The sequence below is a fragment of the Ambystoma mexicanum genome, chromosome 4q, assembly GCF_040938575.1.
Source record: "Ambystoma mexicanum isolate Mex_15411 chromosome 4q, UKY_AmexF1_1, whole genome shotgun sequence".
Lineage (NCBI taxonomy): Eukaryota > Metazoa > Chordata > Amphibia > Caudata > Ambystomatidae > Ambystoma > Ambystoma mexicanum.
In genome coordinates, this window is record NC_090928.1 from 661,493,016 (window position 1) to 661,505,940 (window position 12,925).

At 45.8% G+C, this 12,925-nt stretch overlaps 1 protein-coding gene across 3 annotated transcripts in view; it reads left to right on the plus strand.

Annotated features, from left to right (window-relative positions):
• Positions 1-1,164: 1,164 nt before the first annotated feature.
• The window catches only part of EML6 (EMAP like 6), a 3,038,586-nt gene continuing 3,026,825 nt past the window's right edge, over positions 1,165-12,925 (plus strand). For all 3 annotated transcript variants that reach the window (XM_069608236.1, XM_069608238.1, XM_069608237.1), the window contains exon 1: positions 1,165-2,482. In XM_069608236.1, coding sequence (XP_069464337.1) covers positions 2,286-2,482 — 197 coding nt within the window. In that variant the 5' untranslated portion in view covers positions 1,165-2,285. The remainder of the gene's footprint in view (positions 2,483-12,925) is intronic.

A 12,925-nucleotide genomic window follows, 5' to 3' on the forward strand; every position in this document is an offset into this window, starting at 1 on the left:
GAGTAACATTGTGATGTCATGTAATTCTATTTAGAGTGTTTAGTTTCACTGTGTATTCTAAGGTTGGTCAGTTGGAGCCTGCCTCTTGAAGGGGTACCTGCTGTCCTTGAATGATACTTAATAAAGGACTTTAATATACATATATCCCTGCCTGGACCCAGATTTAACACTCCCCCCAAACACAGCAGATCCTCTTCCTCTGGCCCACCACAGAGGCAGTTACTTACCGCTTGTCAACGTCGCGATGGGATGGGATTCCACAGCAACTGCACCACTGGACCGAATTCAAGCTGGGGAGGCACTGGAAAGAGACTGGGCTCCAGTCCCTCCCCAGCTTATAAGCAGTCCCCAGGGCGAGCCGGAAGCTCGTGCCCTGGGAACTGGCTCTCCCCCTTCCTGCGGGAGGGGTGGAGAGACCCTGTAGAGGGGTGGGGTGGCCAGAGGGGTGTCCCGCTATGTGGGATGTCCCTCTAGCACCCCGTGCGGCGGCTTGGACAACCCCTCAAGTGGGGAAAGAGCGCTATATAAATAACAAAATACAATACAACAATGGTCAAAACTGCTAGCTGCATATTGAAGTAACTCATCAAACTAGGCCACATTGCCAAAAAACGAGCCCACGCTAGCATTTTGCATTTTTGGTTTGGCAATTGCCCCATTGCCCTATAGGCCAGTCGGAACCTGACAGTGAGAATTCGAAGCATTAACAAATTACTGTTTCTTCCCAATTTATGCCAGCCAAAAACGTCACACAATTTCTCACAGCTGCATTGAAATTACCGTATTGTCTGTTCGCTGTGGAGCCTGCGTTTATTTTTTGTTTAATTTGCGTTCTAATTTTTTCTGTGACATTTTGACTATCTCGCAGATTGTATTGTTAGCTAATCTGTGTTCGTCTGCTCCACGCCCGCCCCCACCATTCCTCATAAACGACAGTTACTAGGACAACGACAAAGAGGCTGTAGCCTCAGCCAGGCCCGCTGATAAATTGTCGACCACGGGATTTGTAGTCTTTTTGTAACGTGTCCTCTTGCAATAGCACCTCAGAAGAAGACAGGCCGCGCGATCCGAAAACTATATTTCCCAGAAATCCGTCGGCAGAGCCGATTTTATTAGCGCGCTTTCAGCTGTCACTGGCGGCATTAGCTAGTGCGCTTGGCTTGGCGTCGCGTTTCTAAGTACTTTCTCGTGCTTGGTAACACCACTGCCGCGATTCCCGAACGGTGTTTGCGCTGGTTCCGTAACTTCTGCCTGTTATTTTACCCGTCACCCGAGATACAGGCGACTAGGAAGTCTGCGCCGATTACGTGCGCGAGATTCCCTAGTGTACGCGTGTGTTTACCCTTCTGTGTATTCACCAATAGAAACTGGGCTACAATCCCGGGGACCGTGTACTTCGGTTAGCCGCAACTTGCTGTCCACACACTGGTTCGCCCCCTACGCAGCTGGATCTGATGGGACTGGATAAACATTGCTCTTTACTGTTTTAGCCTACCCGGACTATGGTGACAAGAACGGTGCGCTTGCTTGCAAGTAACGCCTTACCCGGGTGGCTGGGTTTGCAGATAGTATCCGTTTCTGATATGGAGATTTAGTTTACGTTTTCTAGGTTGGGGGTCCGGACGATATGCAAGACCGCGGCGCTTCTCCTCAGAGCGTGTAATCCAGTTGCTTCTGTGTGACTGTGAAGCAGTGTGCGACTCCACACGCTGCCACTCCTGAACACCTGATAGGGGGATCTGTATCAACCTATTTATTTGCCTTGTAGGCATAATGGAGGAGGTAGGGAAAGACACGAAGTAGAGGAATATCTGCATCGCTGGCCAAGAAAGGGCTCTATATAGTGAGAGTGTGCATGCATGGTGCGCACCTAGTCCTTGGCATGTAGACTATTGCATCGCTCTGTGCTTCGGGAATTCACACGTTGCAGTGGTCCCTGCATTGGAGAGGAGATCCTGGGAGCTGGCGGGCCGGAAGGCGTGGTGCTTTCAGCGGCTCTGGGCGAAGCTCTTTTCACGGACCTACCCGGTGAATCTCGACTTCAAGCTGAGGCTGCAGCCGAACCACTGAGAAAGCTGTGTGGGGGACTCCCCGTCGACAGTGTCATCGAGTAGGGCACGCAGGCTAGGGCGGGCACACAGCAATGCACACAGTCTGAGCTCTGGAGCGGCGTTGCATGCCTAGCATCGGTGCTTTGCTGTGTGTAGCCACAGGGGGATTATGGTGGCTGTGGAGCTCCATGTGAAATAACCGCCGTGCGGACGAGTGTGTGTGTGAGGGCGCCCATGGCTGACCGCACGGCCCCGCGCTCCCAGCTGCGCCTGGAGTGGGTGTACGGCTATCGAGGCCACCAGTGCCGCAACAACCTCTACTACACGGCCTCCAAGGAGCTCGTCTACTTCGTAGCCGGGGTGGGGGTGCTCTACAACACCCGGGAGCACAGCCAACGCTTCTTCCTGGGCCACAGCGACGACATTATCAGGTGAGGCGATGGGGCGTACTCGTCGTCGGGTCCGTGGGGAACTGCTTCCGCTGGGACTTGCAAATCCTCTTGCGGGGTGTCCTTTTTTCTGCGGGTGGGTGGGGGAAATGTTAACAGGGGCTGGCAGCATGGAGGGAATTGTATTGTATTTACACCCAGGAATAGCGGTGACTACTAAAGGAGAGGTGTTGGCACTGCACATTGATAAGTTATATCTCTCCTTGTAAATACGTGTGTTAGAGGCGTGAAACAGTAGAGGTTTCTTCTTGCCCCAAGACAAGGTATGAGGAGTTGCCACTAGTGAATTTCTGGGAAGAAGGTCTTGTTAAAGATATTGTTAGCAAACAGTGTCACCTTGAAGTTCCACGCTAGGACAATGGGGCAATGTGCGGACCAAAAACACAAAATGCTAGTGTGGGGCATTTTTTTTTTTGGGTCAAAGCGGGCTACTTTTTTTTTTTTTAGCCAATGTGGGCCAGTTTGAGTTACTTCACAACGCAGCTAGTAGTTCTGAACATTGTTGCTGAATAAATATTCTTTAAATTGAACAATGTTCATGACATTTTATCAAAAAACTCTCCCTAGGGATTTATTCAAACAGTCTATCACAAAAGGAATGAAATCCCATTTGCAACTGTGGGACTCCTTTTCATTGGTGCTGGAGACAATTTTATGCCCTAGTTCGACCCTGAAGGCTACCTCACTGAGAAACTCCGCATCTCCAGAGGCCTGCGATCCTTCAGAAGTAAGGACATGTAGTAAGGACATTTACAGACTTGAATTCCGCAGGTGCAGGAATGAAAGAACTAGAAGTCAGACCTTCTCTGTCTATGCCCTAAGACTCTGGAACCTCCTTTCTGTCAACATCATACTTGCCACATCGCTTCTACACTTCAGTAAAGAGCTGAAGACCTCCCTCTTCAAAGAATTGTTCCTCACTAGCACCTAGGTCCACATGCCCTTCCCTCCCAACCCTACCCGAGACACAGTGATCTGCTCTTTTCAGTTTCCTTCCATTGTTGCTTGTAGACTGCCAATTGTGTGCTCCCCTGTTGTTAGCTGTCCGCTCCCCCTTTTCTCTGCTTCCCCTCAGTGTTCTTCCTCTTATGATTGTAAAGCGCTCTGTTGCTTCCCGAAGCTAGGTCAGCGCTCAATAATTACCATAATAAGTGTCCACTGACAAAGTGTGATGCTCTTGCACCAGTGAGTTATCAGTTGTGTGCACTGACAAGGGTGTCTTCTTGCTGGCCGTATGCCCTCCCAGGCATTTCTTTTTACTTTCCTCTTAGGGATGTTAACAGTACACACTGTCTTCCCTACACACATGATTGGCAGCATAAACTGATATAAAAGACTCTTCTAGCATTGTGTGAGAGAGGCCTTCTGTGTAGAGTGTTACTAACAGTTGCAGAGAGCGCCTCTACATGCTAGCGGTAGATTGCCAGAAGGAACTCTTCTTGTGATTAGGATGTCAAAATTGTCAGAAGGGGAGGGTAGGTGGGACAAATTTGACTAGTGTTCCTCAGGGGTCACTTACTGTCAGAGGTTATTCTGTATCGCTCAAGGATGTGCTGTTTACATTGGTCTCTAGTAGTCAGGAATTCACCGGATACTAGCCACGCTGCCTACATGAATGTCACATTTTTAAATTGCGCTTCATACTGCATTCCTCCTGCTTCTAAGAGCTGCATGAAAATGTTTTGCTATTAAGCTATTTAATGTTACTCGATGTATCGACCTCTAGGATTAAGGGCTGAATCGACAATACCGGAAACGTACCGAAATGTCGCCCTCATTTGTGCGCCACCGCAGTCACTGCGACTTTGGGGGCGCACAAAATACAGACTCCCATCACTGCGTCCAAGCAGAGCAGGGGTTGGGGGGGTCCCCTGCTCTACTTGGGCGCTGTAAAGGGAGTCAGGAGTTGCAGGGGTGTCCCCTTCTTGTGGTAAGCGGGGGACAAAAAAGTTTTTAAAAAAAATGAAAAGCACCCTGCCGCGTCAGCTCTGACGCATGTTAGTGGGAGGAACTGACACCGCAGGGATAGCGGGGGTGAAGGCGGAACACACAGAAGTGTGCCGCCGTAAAAGTAAGTGGGGATGGGCTCGGGAATGGGAATGCAGGCCGGGGAATGCAGGCAAAGTGATCTATCTGATCGCCGTGCCGTAATTGGCGTAGACATTTCTGTCGGCGCAGTTACGGGCGGCCCAGTGATCACATAGATTCACCATAATTGGATTCAAAAGGGTAGGCTGAATACTGTCTGGGGTAAGTTCTTAACTCTGAGCTATTTCACAAACCATCTTTTCCAAAATCAGTTTTACTAGGGGGCACAATGTTCGGTAGTTGGCCCTTTGGCAGTCATATTTGTCCCACCAAACATGCTACGAATTCCCGAGAGGCAACCACTTCTCCCAGGCACGAGTGAAAGGTGGTAATCTGTTTTTTGAACGCTAGGGTGAATTCACCCTACCCAGGTATGGTGTGGTATGGTGTTTACAAATGGGGAGCAGAGGGCTGCCAGAGGAGGGGCACCATTATAACCAGTCAGTGTGCTCCACCTCGATGAACATGTTGGAAGTTTTTTTAGTTGTCTTGTCAGAAATGTATTTCCATCCTCATTCCAGGGTACCGTAACATATTAACAAGTTCCAGTGAGCCGCCCTTTGTCCTCATGTTTGATATTTATAGGGAACATTGCGCTGACATGATGTCTCTGCAAGTGACAGCGATGGAGAGGAAATGTATACTTCATGCAGCACGGTCAGAATTATTGCTTGTTTAAGTGGCAACTGTACGTGGGACCGACTACATGCAACACTGTCGGGAAGGAAATTCATGCAGGCCTTGCAAATTCTTAAAAATCCCACTATACCTGCAGGGAGAGTTCCTCATTTTACAAACTCGACCTAAGAGAAATGCACTTACCCCGAGGTGACTGGTGACAAAATATTTACCAGTGTTTTTTATAAAATGGTGCATGGCGCCACAAGCACACTTCGTATTCGCGGTGAGGCATGCACAGTGAAACCTGTATTGCCATTTACCGCAAACAACGTGCTTGTAGTAAATGAAAAATAAGTTTCTAACATCCCCATACTCGCCAGAAAGGTTGAGTATCGTGCAAATGGTGCTCGCCCTGCATAAAAACGACTCGCCAATACTAGTGGGCTAGTAGATTTTTCAAGCCCTGTCATGACACTGCTAGGGAAGCCCAAGTGGTGTGGAAGGCAAAGCAGTCAAGGGTATAATGAATTGGGAGTGGGAAGGGGCCTTGCCAGGAGGCACTGCACTTGAGGCGGTCAATGAAGCGCTGCATATGGGAGTTTGAGAGGTGCACTCTGCTTCCTTGAATGATGGCTGTGTGTGGAGTTACTATTGCAGTTTTGTATTTGTCAATCCACCAGGAAATGTATCCATACCACAACCACCTTATTGAAGCATTATTGGATTGGATGGATGATACAGTGAAATGCACTGTGCTGGCAGCTTGCTGCCATTCGTGTCTCTCCCAGGGGTGCGCTTTAAAGAAGCCCAACAACTGATTTCTGAGCTAAAGGGCAAAACTGCTTTGAGCATGAACCTGTTCCTTCCATTCAGTGCTTGGTGCCCAGCCCTCAGCACCACTGTTTGTTTGTTTTATTCTTTATAATGCGCGAGCGTACCCAAAGGTATCAGAGCGCAGCATTTACAAGAATTTTCTAAGCTTAGTTTAAAAAAAATGTTTAGCTCCCTTTTATTCTCTTGTGTAAACGGATAGGGCTCTCCTGGGCCTGCGCGCACCAGGAGCGTGTTACTATGGCCAGTGCAGCGGAATAGGGAACCAATGTAGCTAGGAAGCACGGGCAATAATCTATAAGCAAAGAGGAAGTGGGAGCCACCCCTCTTTATTCTCCCCGCAGAACTTTTCCCACCAGGGTTCCAGCTCCTGACCTGCCCTCCCCCTGTTAGCAACACAAGGCAGGAAAACGAGTAGTGTTAGCAACTCCGCCAGGACAGGAAACTTGGTCACAACAAGGTGCCAAAAGGTTTTGGTCGCCAGCAGACCACAGCGGAGGAGGTCAGGGAGGAAGGGACAAACAAAAGAAGAAAGGGAGGCCAGACACAAGTGTGGATGTATGTACGTGGGCGTCAGCCGGCTGGCGTGGGAACCAAGTTCACAGCCAAATGCATGGCCCCATGGCATGTTGCACTAATAAAGAGGGTCAGCTGGAGCCGACTCCATTCTTTACCAACACTAAGGTATCCTGCGAACGCAAGAGTCAAAACCTTCCTCGCCCAAAACCCACCCACCCTGAAGAAAGAACAAGACAACGAACGTTCTCTCGCAGTCGTGGAAAGAAGAGGACGGCACGGGCCAGGAGGACACCCCCCTGGTCCATGTCCATGTGCCCAAAAGTATAACTAGAGATGAGACTTCTTTTTATTCATGATGGAATTTTAAAATATTACAAATATGGCTTTAGTACTTATGTTATTGTGCAATGAAATCCACAGCCTTTTATTGCCAACACCAAGCAAAACGCCTCAGTCATTCTGTAAGGCGGTGAGGGCGGGGGGTACTCCACAGGTGTTTTTTCTCAGGGCAGAAGCAGCCACAGTGGCCATCACTGCTCCCCAGTTTATGCGTTTGGGGGGCTGCAGGGCTTCCTGTGCAGTGGGCCAGGGGCACGGCCCTGTATGTGAGAGCAGCAGTGCCTTCCTTGCTTGTGCATTATGTGAAAACTAAATGCGCGTTATGTGAAATCAGAATGCACATTTGTGTCATGTTGCGGTATAGCGGAGCAGCGGACATGTGTTGCAGGGCCTATCGATAGTCTTGAGCACTGTGGCAGGGGTGCAGCTTTCTGTGTGAGGTCTGAAGGCTCTTTTAGGTCAATACATCTTGCCGGAGTGGAGCCACACTCCTTTGTGTGGCCGCTGGAGGGTCTTATGAGCCTGTCCGCAGTGGCCGGAGAAAATATAAAGGAAAGCAAAAGGCTTTTTTGCACTTTGTCTGAACGTGTATCACAACTCGGCTCATAGGTGGTTGCCATAAGGGTAGAATAGGTACAAGTTGGTAGTATACAGGGCCGTCTTAAGATGCCCGGGGACTCGCTTCAAAAGGAAAAGATATTTGGGGGCCCCCTTGCCTGCAGCTGGGAAAACATGTCTGAGGCAGGTGTGGGGTGCAAAGAGTATACTGGAGAGATGTTAATGGCATCGCCCCCCCCCCATCCCCCCCATTTGCAGCTTGATTCTGTGTCAAATTCATATATCAAGCAATGTAGGGAGGGTGTGAGTAGCTTCAGATTATCATGGGACAGGTTTAGTGGCCTTCATTTTGCAGAATAAAGAAAGGCAACCAGCAGGGAGTTCCCGCACTAAATATCCACTTGCATAAAGCTCTAAAGCTCTTTTTTTGTCAGCGGGGTGGTAATGTAGTCGAACTCCGTAGTAGAAAGGCAACAAGGTCTGAGGGAGTGAATAGCTTGAGGGTGGCTGCAAAGGCTGCCTTTAATGTTCGTGCTGCAAAGCGCATATTTAATGTAATAAATTAAAGATGTATTTTGCTTTATAATAAGACTGCCAACATGGAGGCAGCAGCTCGGGGCATCGGCCGAGGGCAAGCTATAGTCTCGAGAGATGAAGCCGCAGACCCTGTAAATCACCAAAGTAAAAGTAATGTCCACGCAAGGTTCTATGAAAAAAAATACTTACTCAAATACCAGCAATAATCAAAAACGCTCAAAGCCTAGCCTTGCAAGGAAAGCACATACAAATACAAGCAATAAGTAGGAAAAAAATGTTAAATAAAACATAAAATGGTTACTTTAAATTGTTTTGGGTAAGGTAAGAAAATGGGACCTAAAGTCGAATGCGTAGTGCAGGGTTTTGCGGTACCTACAATGTATGTGAAGGCACCTATTTCTCATGTTCCCAACCTCAGTGTTTGTGGTCTTGATGCATCATACATGTACATTCTCTGGTTCGACGGTGGCAAGCTGGCGCGATGAAATACCAGCACAGTGTTGTATATCTGTAAACTGGGATGGCACAGTTCAGGTACTGAAGCTATGGTTTGACTTCACAACTTGATGGTCCTGACAGTGTAGCAAATGTAGTTGAAGTAGAGTATTTGGTCCAGATGTTGGGATGTGGCAAATGGTTCAAAAAGTCCTGATTGCTTCAGGTGAGACTTCTAACGGGGTGTCTCTACTTGCTATTCGAACGAAGTGCAGAGGGTGGTCTGGTCTGTGAAGTGTGAGTGAGTTCATTAGGGGTTCAAAGGCAGCCTCATGTCTTGAAACAGACTCTAAGGGCCTCATTAGGACCCTGGCGCTCCCGTAATGAATGGTGCCGGTACGGGACCAGCACCATTCATTACGGGATGCCCTATTATGAGGCCTGCTAGCGGGTCCCGCTTTTCACATCTGGTCTGACCAGACGTGAAAAGCAGGAGCCGCTAGCAGGCCAGGATGCTAACAACGGGCCACGTTGTTAGCATCCTCCCCGTTCCCATTGAGCCCTATGATTGATTTTTACCTGGTCCAAGAAAAGGGCAATTACCAGGTCTGCCAAGGTCCGCATAACCCGGTTATTGCCCTTTTCTTGGACCCGGTAAAAAATCATTACCGGCGGCAGCCGTGCCCTTATTAAGGGCACGGCTACCGCCAGGGTTATAATGAGGCCCTAAGTCGTCTTGACCAAACGCTGAGCAACAGCAGTGCCAGAGGCAATGCCACCGGGTTTGAGTGCCGATGGTCTAGTAGAGATTCACAGAGAGCTGAGGACTCGATGTGCTACTTTGCCCACTGGATGAAGTATGCTGATGCAGCTCTGGTTCTGCCAGAGGTCTAGTCGAGGCGCTTCTTGTGAGGTATGACGGGAATCTGGTTTTGGAATTAAAGCCCTTATGCGCATCTTCGGCCTGCTTATCTGCCCTCCCATCACCAACCCAGTTCTGACATCTCTTCTAGCGCTTTCACGGGTCGTCTTCTATAGTGCCTCCACCTAACCATTTTGGATGGACATGGAGCCCCAAAGAAATACTTAATGTATAAGCATCTCTTCCTCTACATTGGTTCAGTGGGGATTACGTGTACACATGTGCACTTTATTCATATCCACAGCCCTACAGATAAGGTGTGTATCGACCACTTTTACTCTAAAAAAAAAAAAATAGGCAAATACTCCCCAAAAATAAAATCTGTGAGTAAAAATACTCATAACAAAAATGGGATGTCCCCTGCATTCATCCACACAGCACCATTGATAGTTTGGACCATTAGTGAATGCAGTTTCACCGGAAGAAGCTCTACTATTACTCCCTAATCTGAAGAGGTACACATGTACCTTTTCATGCGCATGAATAACTTGATGCAAAAAAAATCTTACAAAACATTTGTTTTACAAGTATAACATATTTTACTTGCTTTTTAAATACTCCGACTGAGTGATTTTTTTTTTTGTGTGCATTTAGTTAGCTTAAACTTTAAGCAAATTTTATTACATGAAATACAATACATTGAAATTTAGATATTGTAATGTAACAGATAAAGATGTACAAAACAAATAAAACAAGAAGGAAAAGGCTTTAGAAGAAGCATAGGGGAGCTCTAAAGAAGAAAAGCAATTAGTAATCGTTCCATAGTTAGGTAGCAGCAAAGAGTATTCACAAAAAAACTGATGTGAGTATTTCCTATATATCTAGAGGTCGAGTTTAACTTATGGACATTGTAGCTCTTATCGGGGCCCTTTGCCTTTTCTTTTACTAAACTTTCAAAATTGGGGTTTCCCCACTACCGTAGCCATATCTAGGTTTAGTAGATTGGCCATTTCAAAGGCGTCCGTGCAAAGTTAAATCAAATAATAGTTTTTGTGTCCTGATAGCATCTTTTCGCCTAATAGGTTCAGAATGTGATTAGTGTTGTAATACGTGGGCATAAGTTTGATATAAAGAAGTAGGTGCTGTCCCCCCTCCCCAAGTAGTGATAAGTGAACATTGACCGTATTCGAGTCTTAGTGCCTCAACTGGAACAGAAGATGGGAGGTTAATGATGGTTCGGAGGATTTTTGCCTCCATTTTGTCTAGGCCTTCAACAAGGCGATATGAAAGAGCTGATGGTCCATATGGTATACTCAGGACTATACTGGTACCATAGATCCCCCGGTAGGGCTTGAAAATTTTGCCCTCCGCTTTTAGCAATAAATTGTTTGTGCCACCATCCATTTTTCCCATGCCTTAATCAAGGTGCCGTCCATATAATAGTTCTTTGTGTGATCAGGTTTTATCGAAAAGCCCAAATATTTATATTATATATAAACTTTATTGTGATTAGTTCAGTTAAGAACTTTACACAAACAATTAACAAATAAATTAGAAACTATACACGAAGAACAATTAACAATTCAAAATTCATTATCATGTCACATTTCACACTTCTCATATATCAAGTGTATCATGTATGAAATATGTCACACCCATCATATATCATCTTTATCAAAATTAGTTGGACAGTCTCTACTCATAAGTGTTAAAACTGATCCATATAAAATGGTAAACGGGTTGACAATAATGAGCATGATGATAGTTATATCCCATCTTAATTGGGACATACTGACCAAGTGCTAGTGCTAACAATTGCAAAACGGTATATGACCTAAAATCTCTAAAACTCCAAATTAAAATGAAAATACTACTGCCTTTCATTCACGCCGGAGACCCCTGATAGGGTCCTAATACACAATTACATAATTTTCCCGTCACTTATTATATCGTCTTCTCACACAGCACACAATAGGCTCTGATTAATGTCAGGCATATTTAACTGGTTTGAACAATGCCATTATGTCTGTATACAATTAAGCCATATAATGGGGTCTATATGAAGCTGGTTGTCACTTGTTTCCATACTCGCTACAGTGCAATTTGTAAAGATAGTGATTCCGGATTCAGAAAAGTATCCCAGAATGCTTCACTGAGTATAGTTTCATAATTGTGCCCAAATGGGCCATAGTTCATGTAAATATCGCCCATTTTAATACACTGGGTGAGAACATGTCTAGCTGTTTCCCTTTGTGATTTAAGAGTGCAAATACGACAATATCGTTCCTCAGTTCCCAAACCCAGGCGAGTGCCCGTTATTGTACGTAATGGGAGTTGATTTGTGCGTAGTTTCAATATAAATGTCCTTAGAACTGGATCCGGACTAAGCAGTAGATACGGTTGTACTTTACAATATCGATGGATGTACCACGTGGGATATTTCCTCATAACCCTTCAAATTGGCTAGATGGGTATAATATTTATATTCCATCACCGTTTCCAGTTTTTGGCTGCTGAGCCTCCAGGACATTGGTGGTTTCCTATTGGTTTTGCCAGTGAAGTGCATGATTTTTGTTTTCCCTGTGTTTATTTGCATTTTTTCTTGCAGAATGCAAAAGGGCATTTATGGAACGTTGGAGTCCAATCGGGGTCTTGTCTAACAGGATTGTATCGTCTGCTTATGTGATGCAGGCAATTATCTTGGCCTTTATTTTTGGTGGAAAATTCCTGTCCAGTGCAATCATGGTCAGCATGAAGCTTGAATAAGATCGCAATTGACTCAAGCGAATTGACACACTAGTATTTGTGTAGAGCTGTTGTATATGATGTAAAAGAAGTGGAAGGATTTCCCCCATTTGAGTCATTTTTCCCAAAGTAGAGGGTAATGGATCATGTCAAAGGCCTTGCTAAAGTCGACGTAGCAGCCATATAATGATGAATTAACACTTTTATTCCCTAAAAAATAATTTTACTCCTAACTTTAAAAAATAGGGAGTAAAATACTCCCACTTCAATATCGTATCTGGAGCAGTGCTTACAAAGGAAGTGAAACAGATGAGATTGAAAAGTCAACCAACGTAAATAGTGCAGGAAATGGAGATGAGGACAAAGCTAGAACTGCAAATGGATAGCGTAGTGATAGATTGAAGAGGAGCCAGATGATTAGGGGGTAGACTAAGAAGAGCTTAACAGTAGTCCAGTAGACGAAAGACAAGTGCAGAGATCAAAGTTTTGCAATGTGGAGAGGAACCTGATTTACGAATTTTAAACAAATGGATGTGACAAAGATCTAGCAACAGCAGAGATGTGTAGGGGAAAACCAAGCAAGGAATCCTACATTACACCCAGATTGAAAGCAGAGGAAGATATTGAGAGAAGTGAAGTGCTTACAAATAGAAACACAAGGCAATAGAGGTGGAATAGGGGAAGCAGGGAGGAATACGACTTCAGTTTTATAAAGATAACCTGAAGGAAATTAATTGACACCCAAGACTGAACAACAAGTAAGCAAGCAGGAAGAGTAAAATAAAGAGAATTAATAGAGGAGAAAGAGACAAAGATTTGTGTCAATGGGCATAGAAGTGGTGAGGAAGACCAAATGAAGAAACAATAGACGATAAAGGAATTCTTTAAAG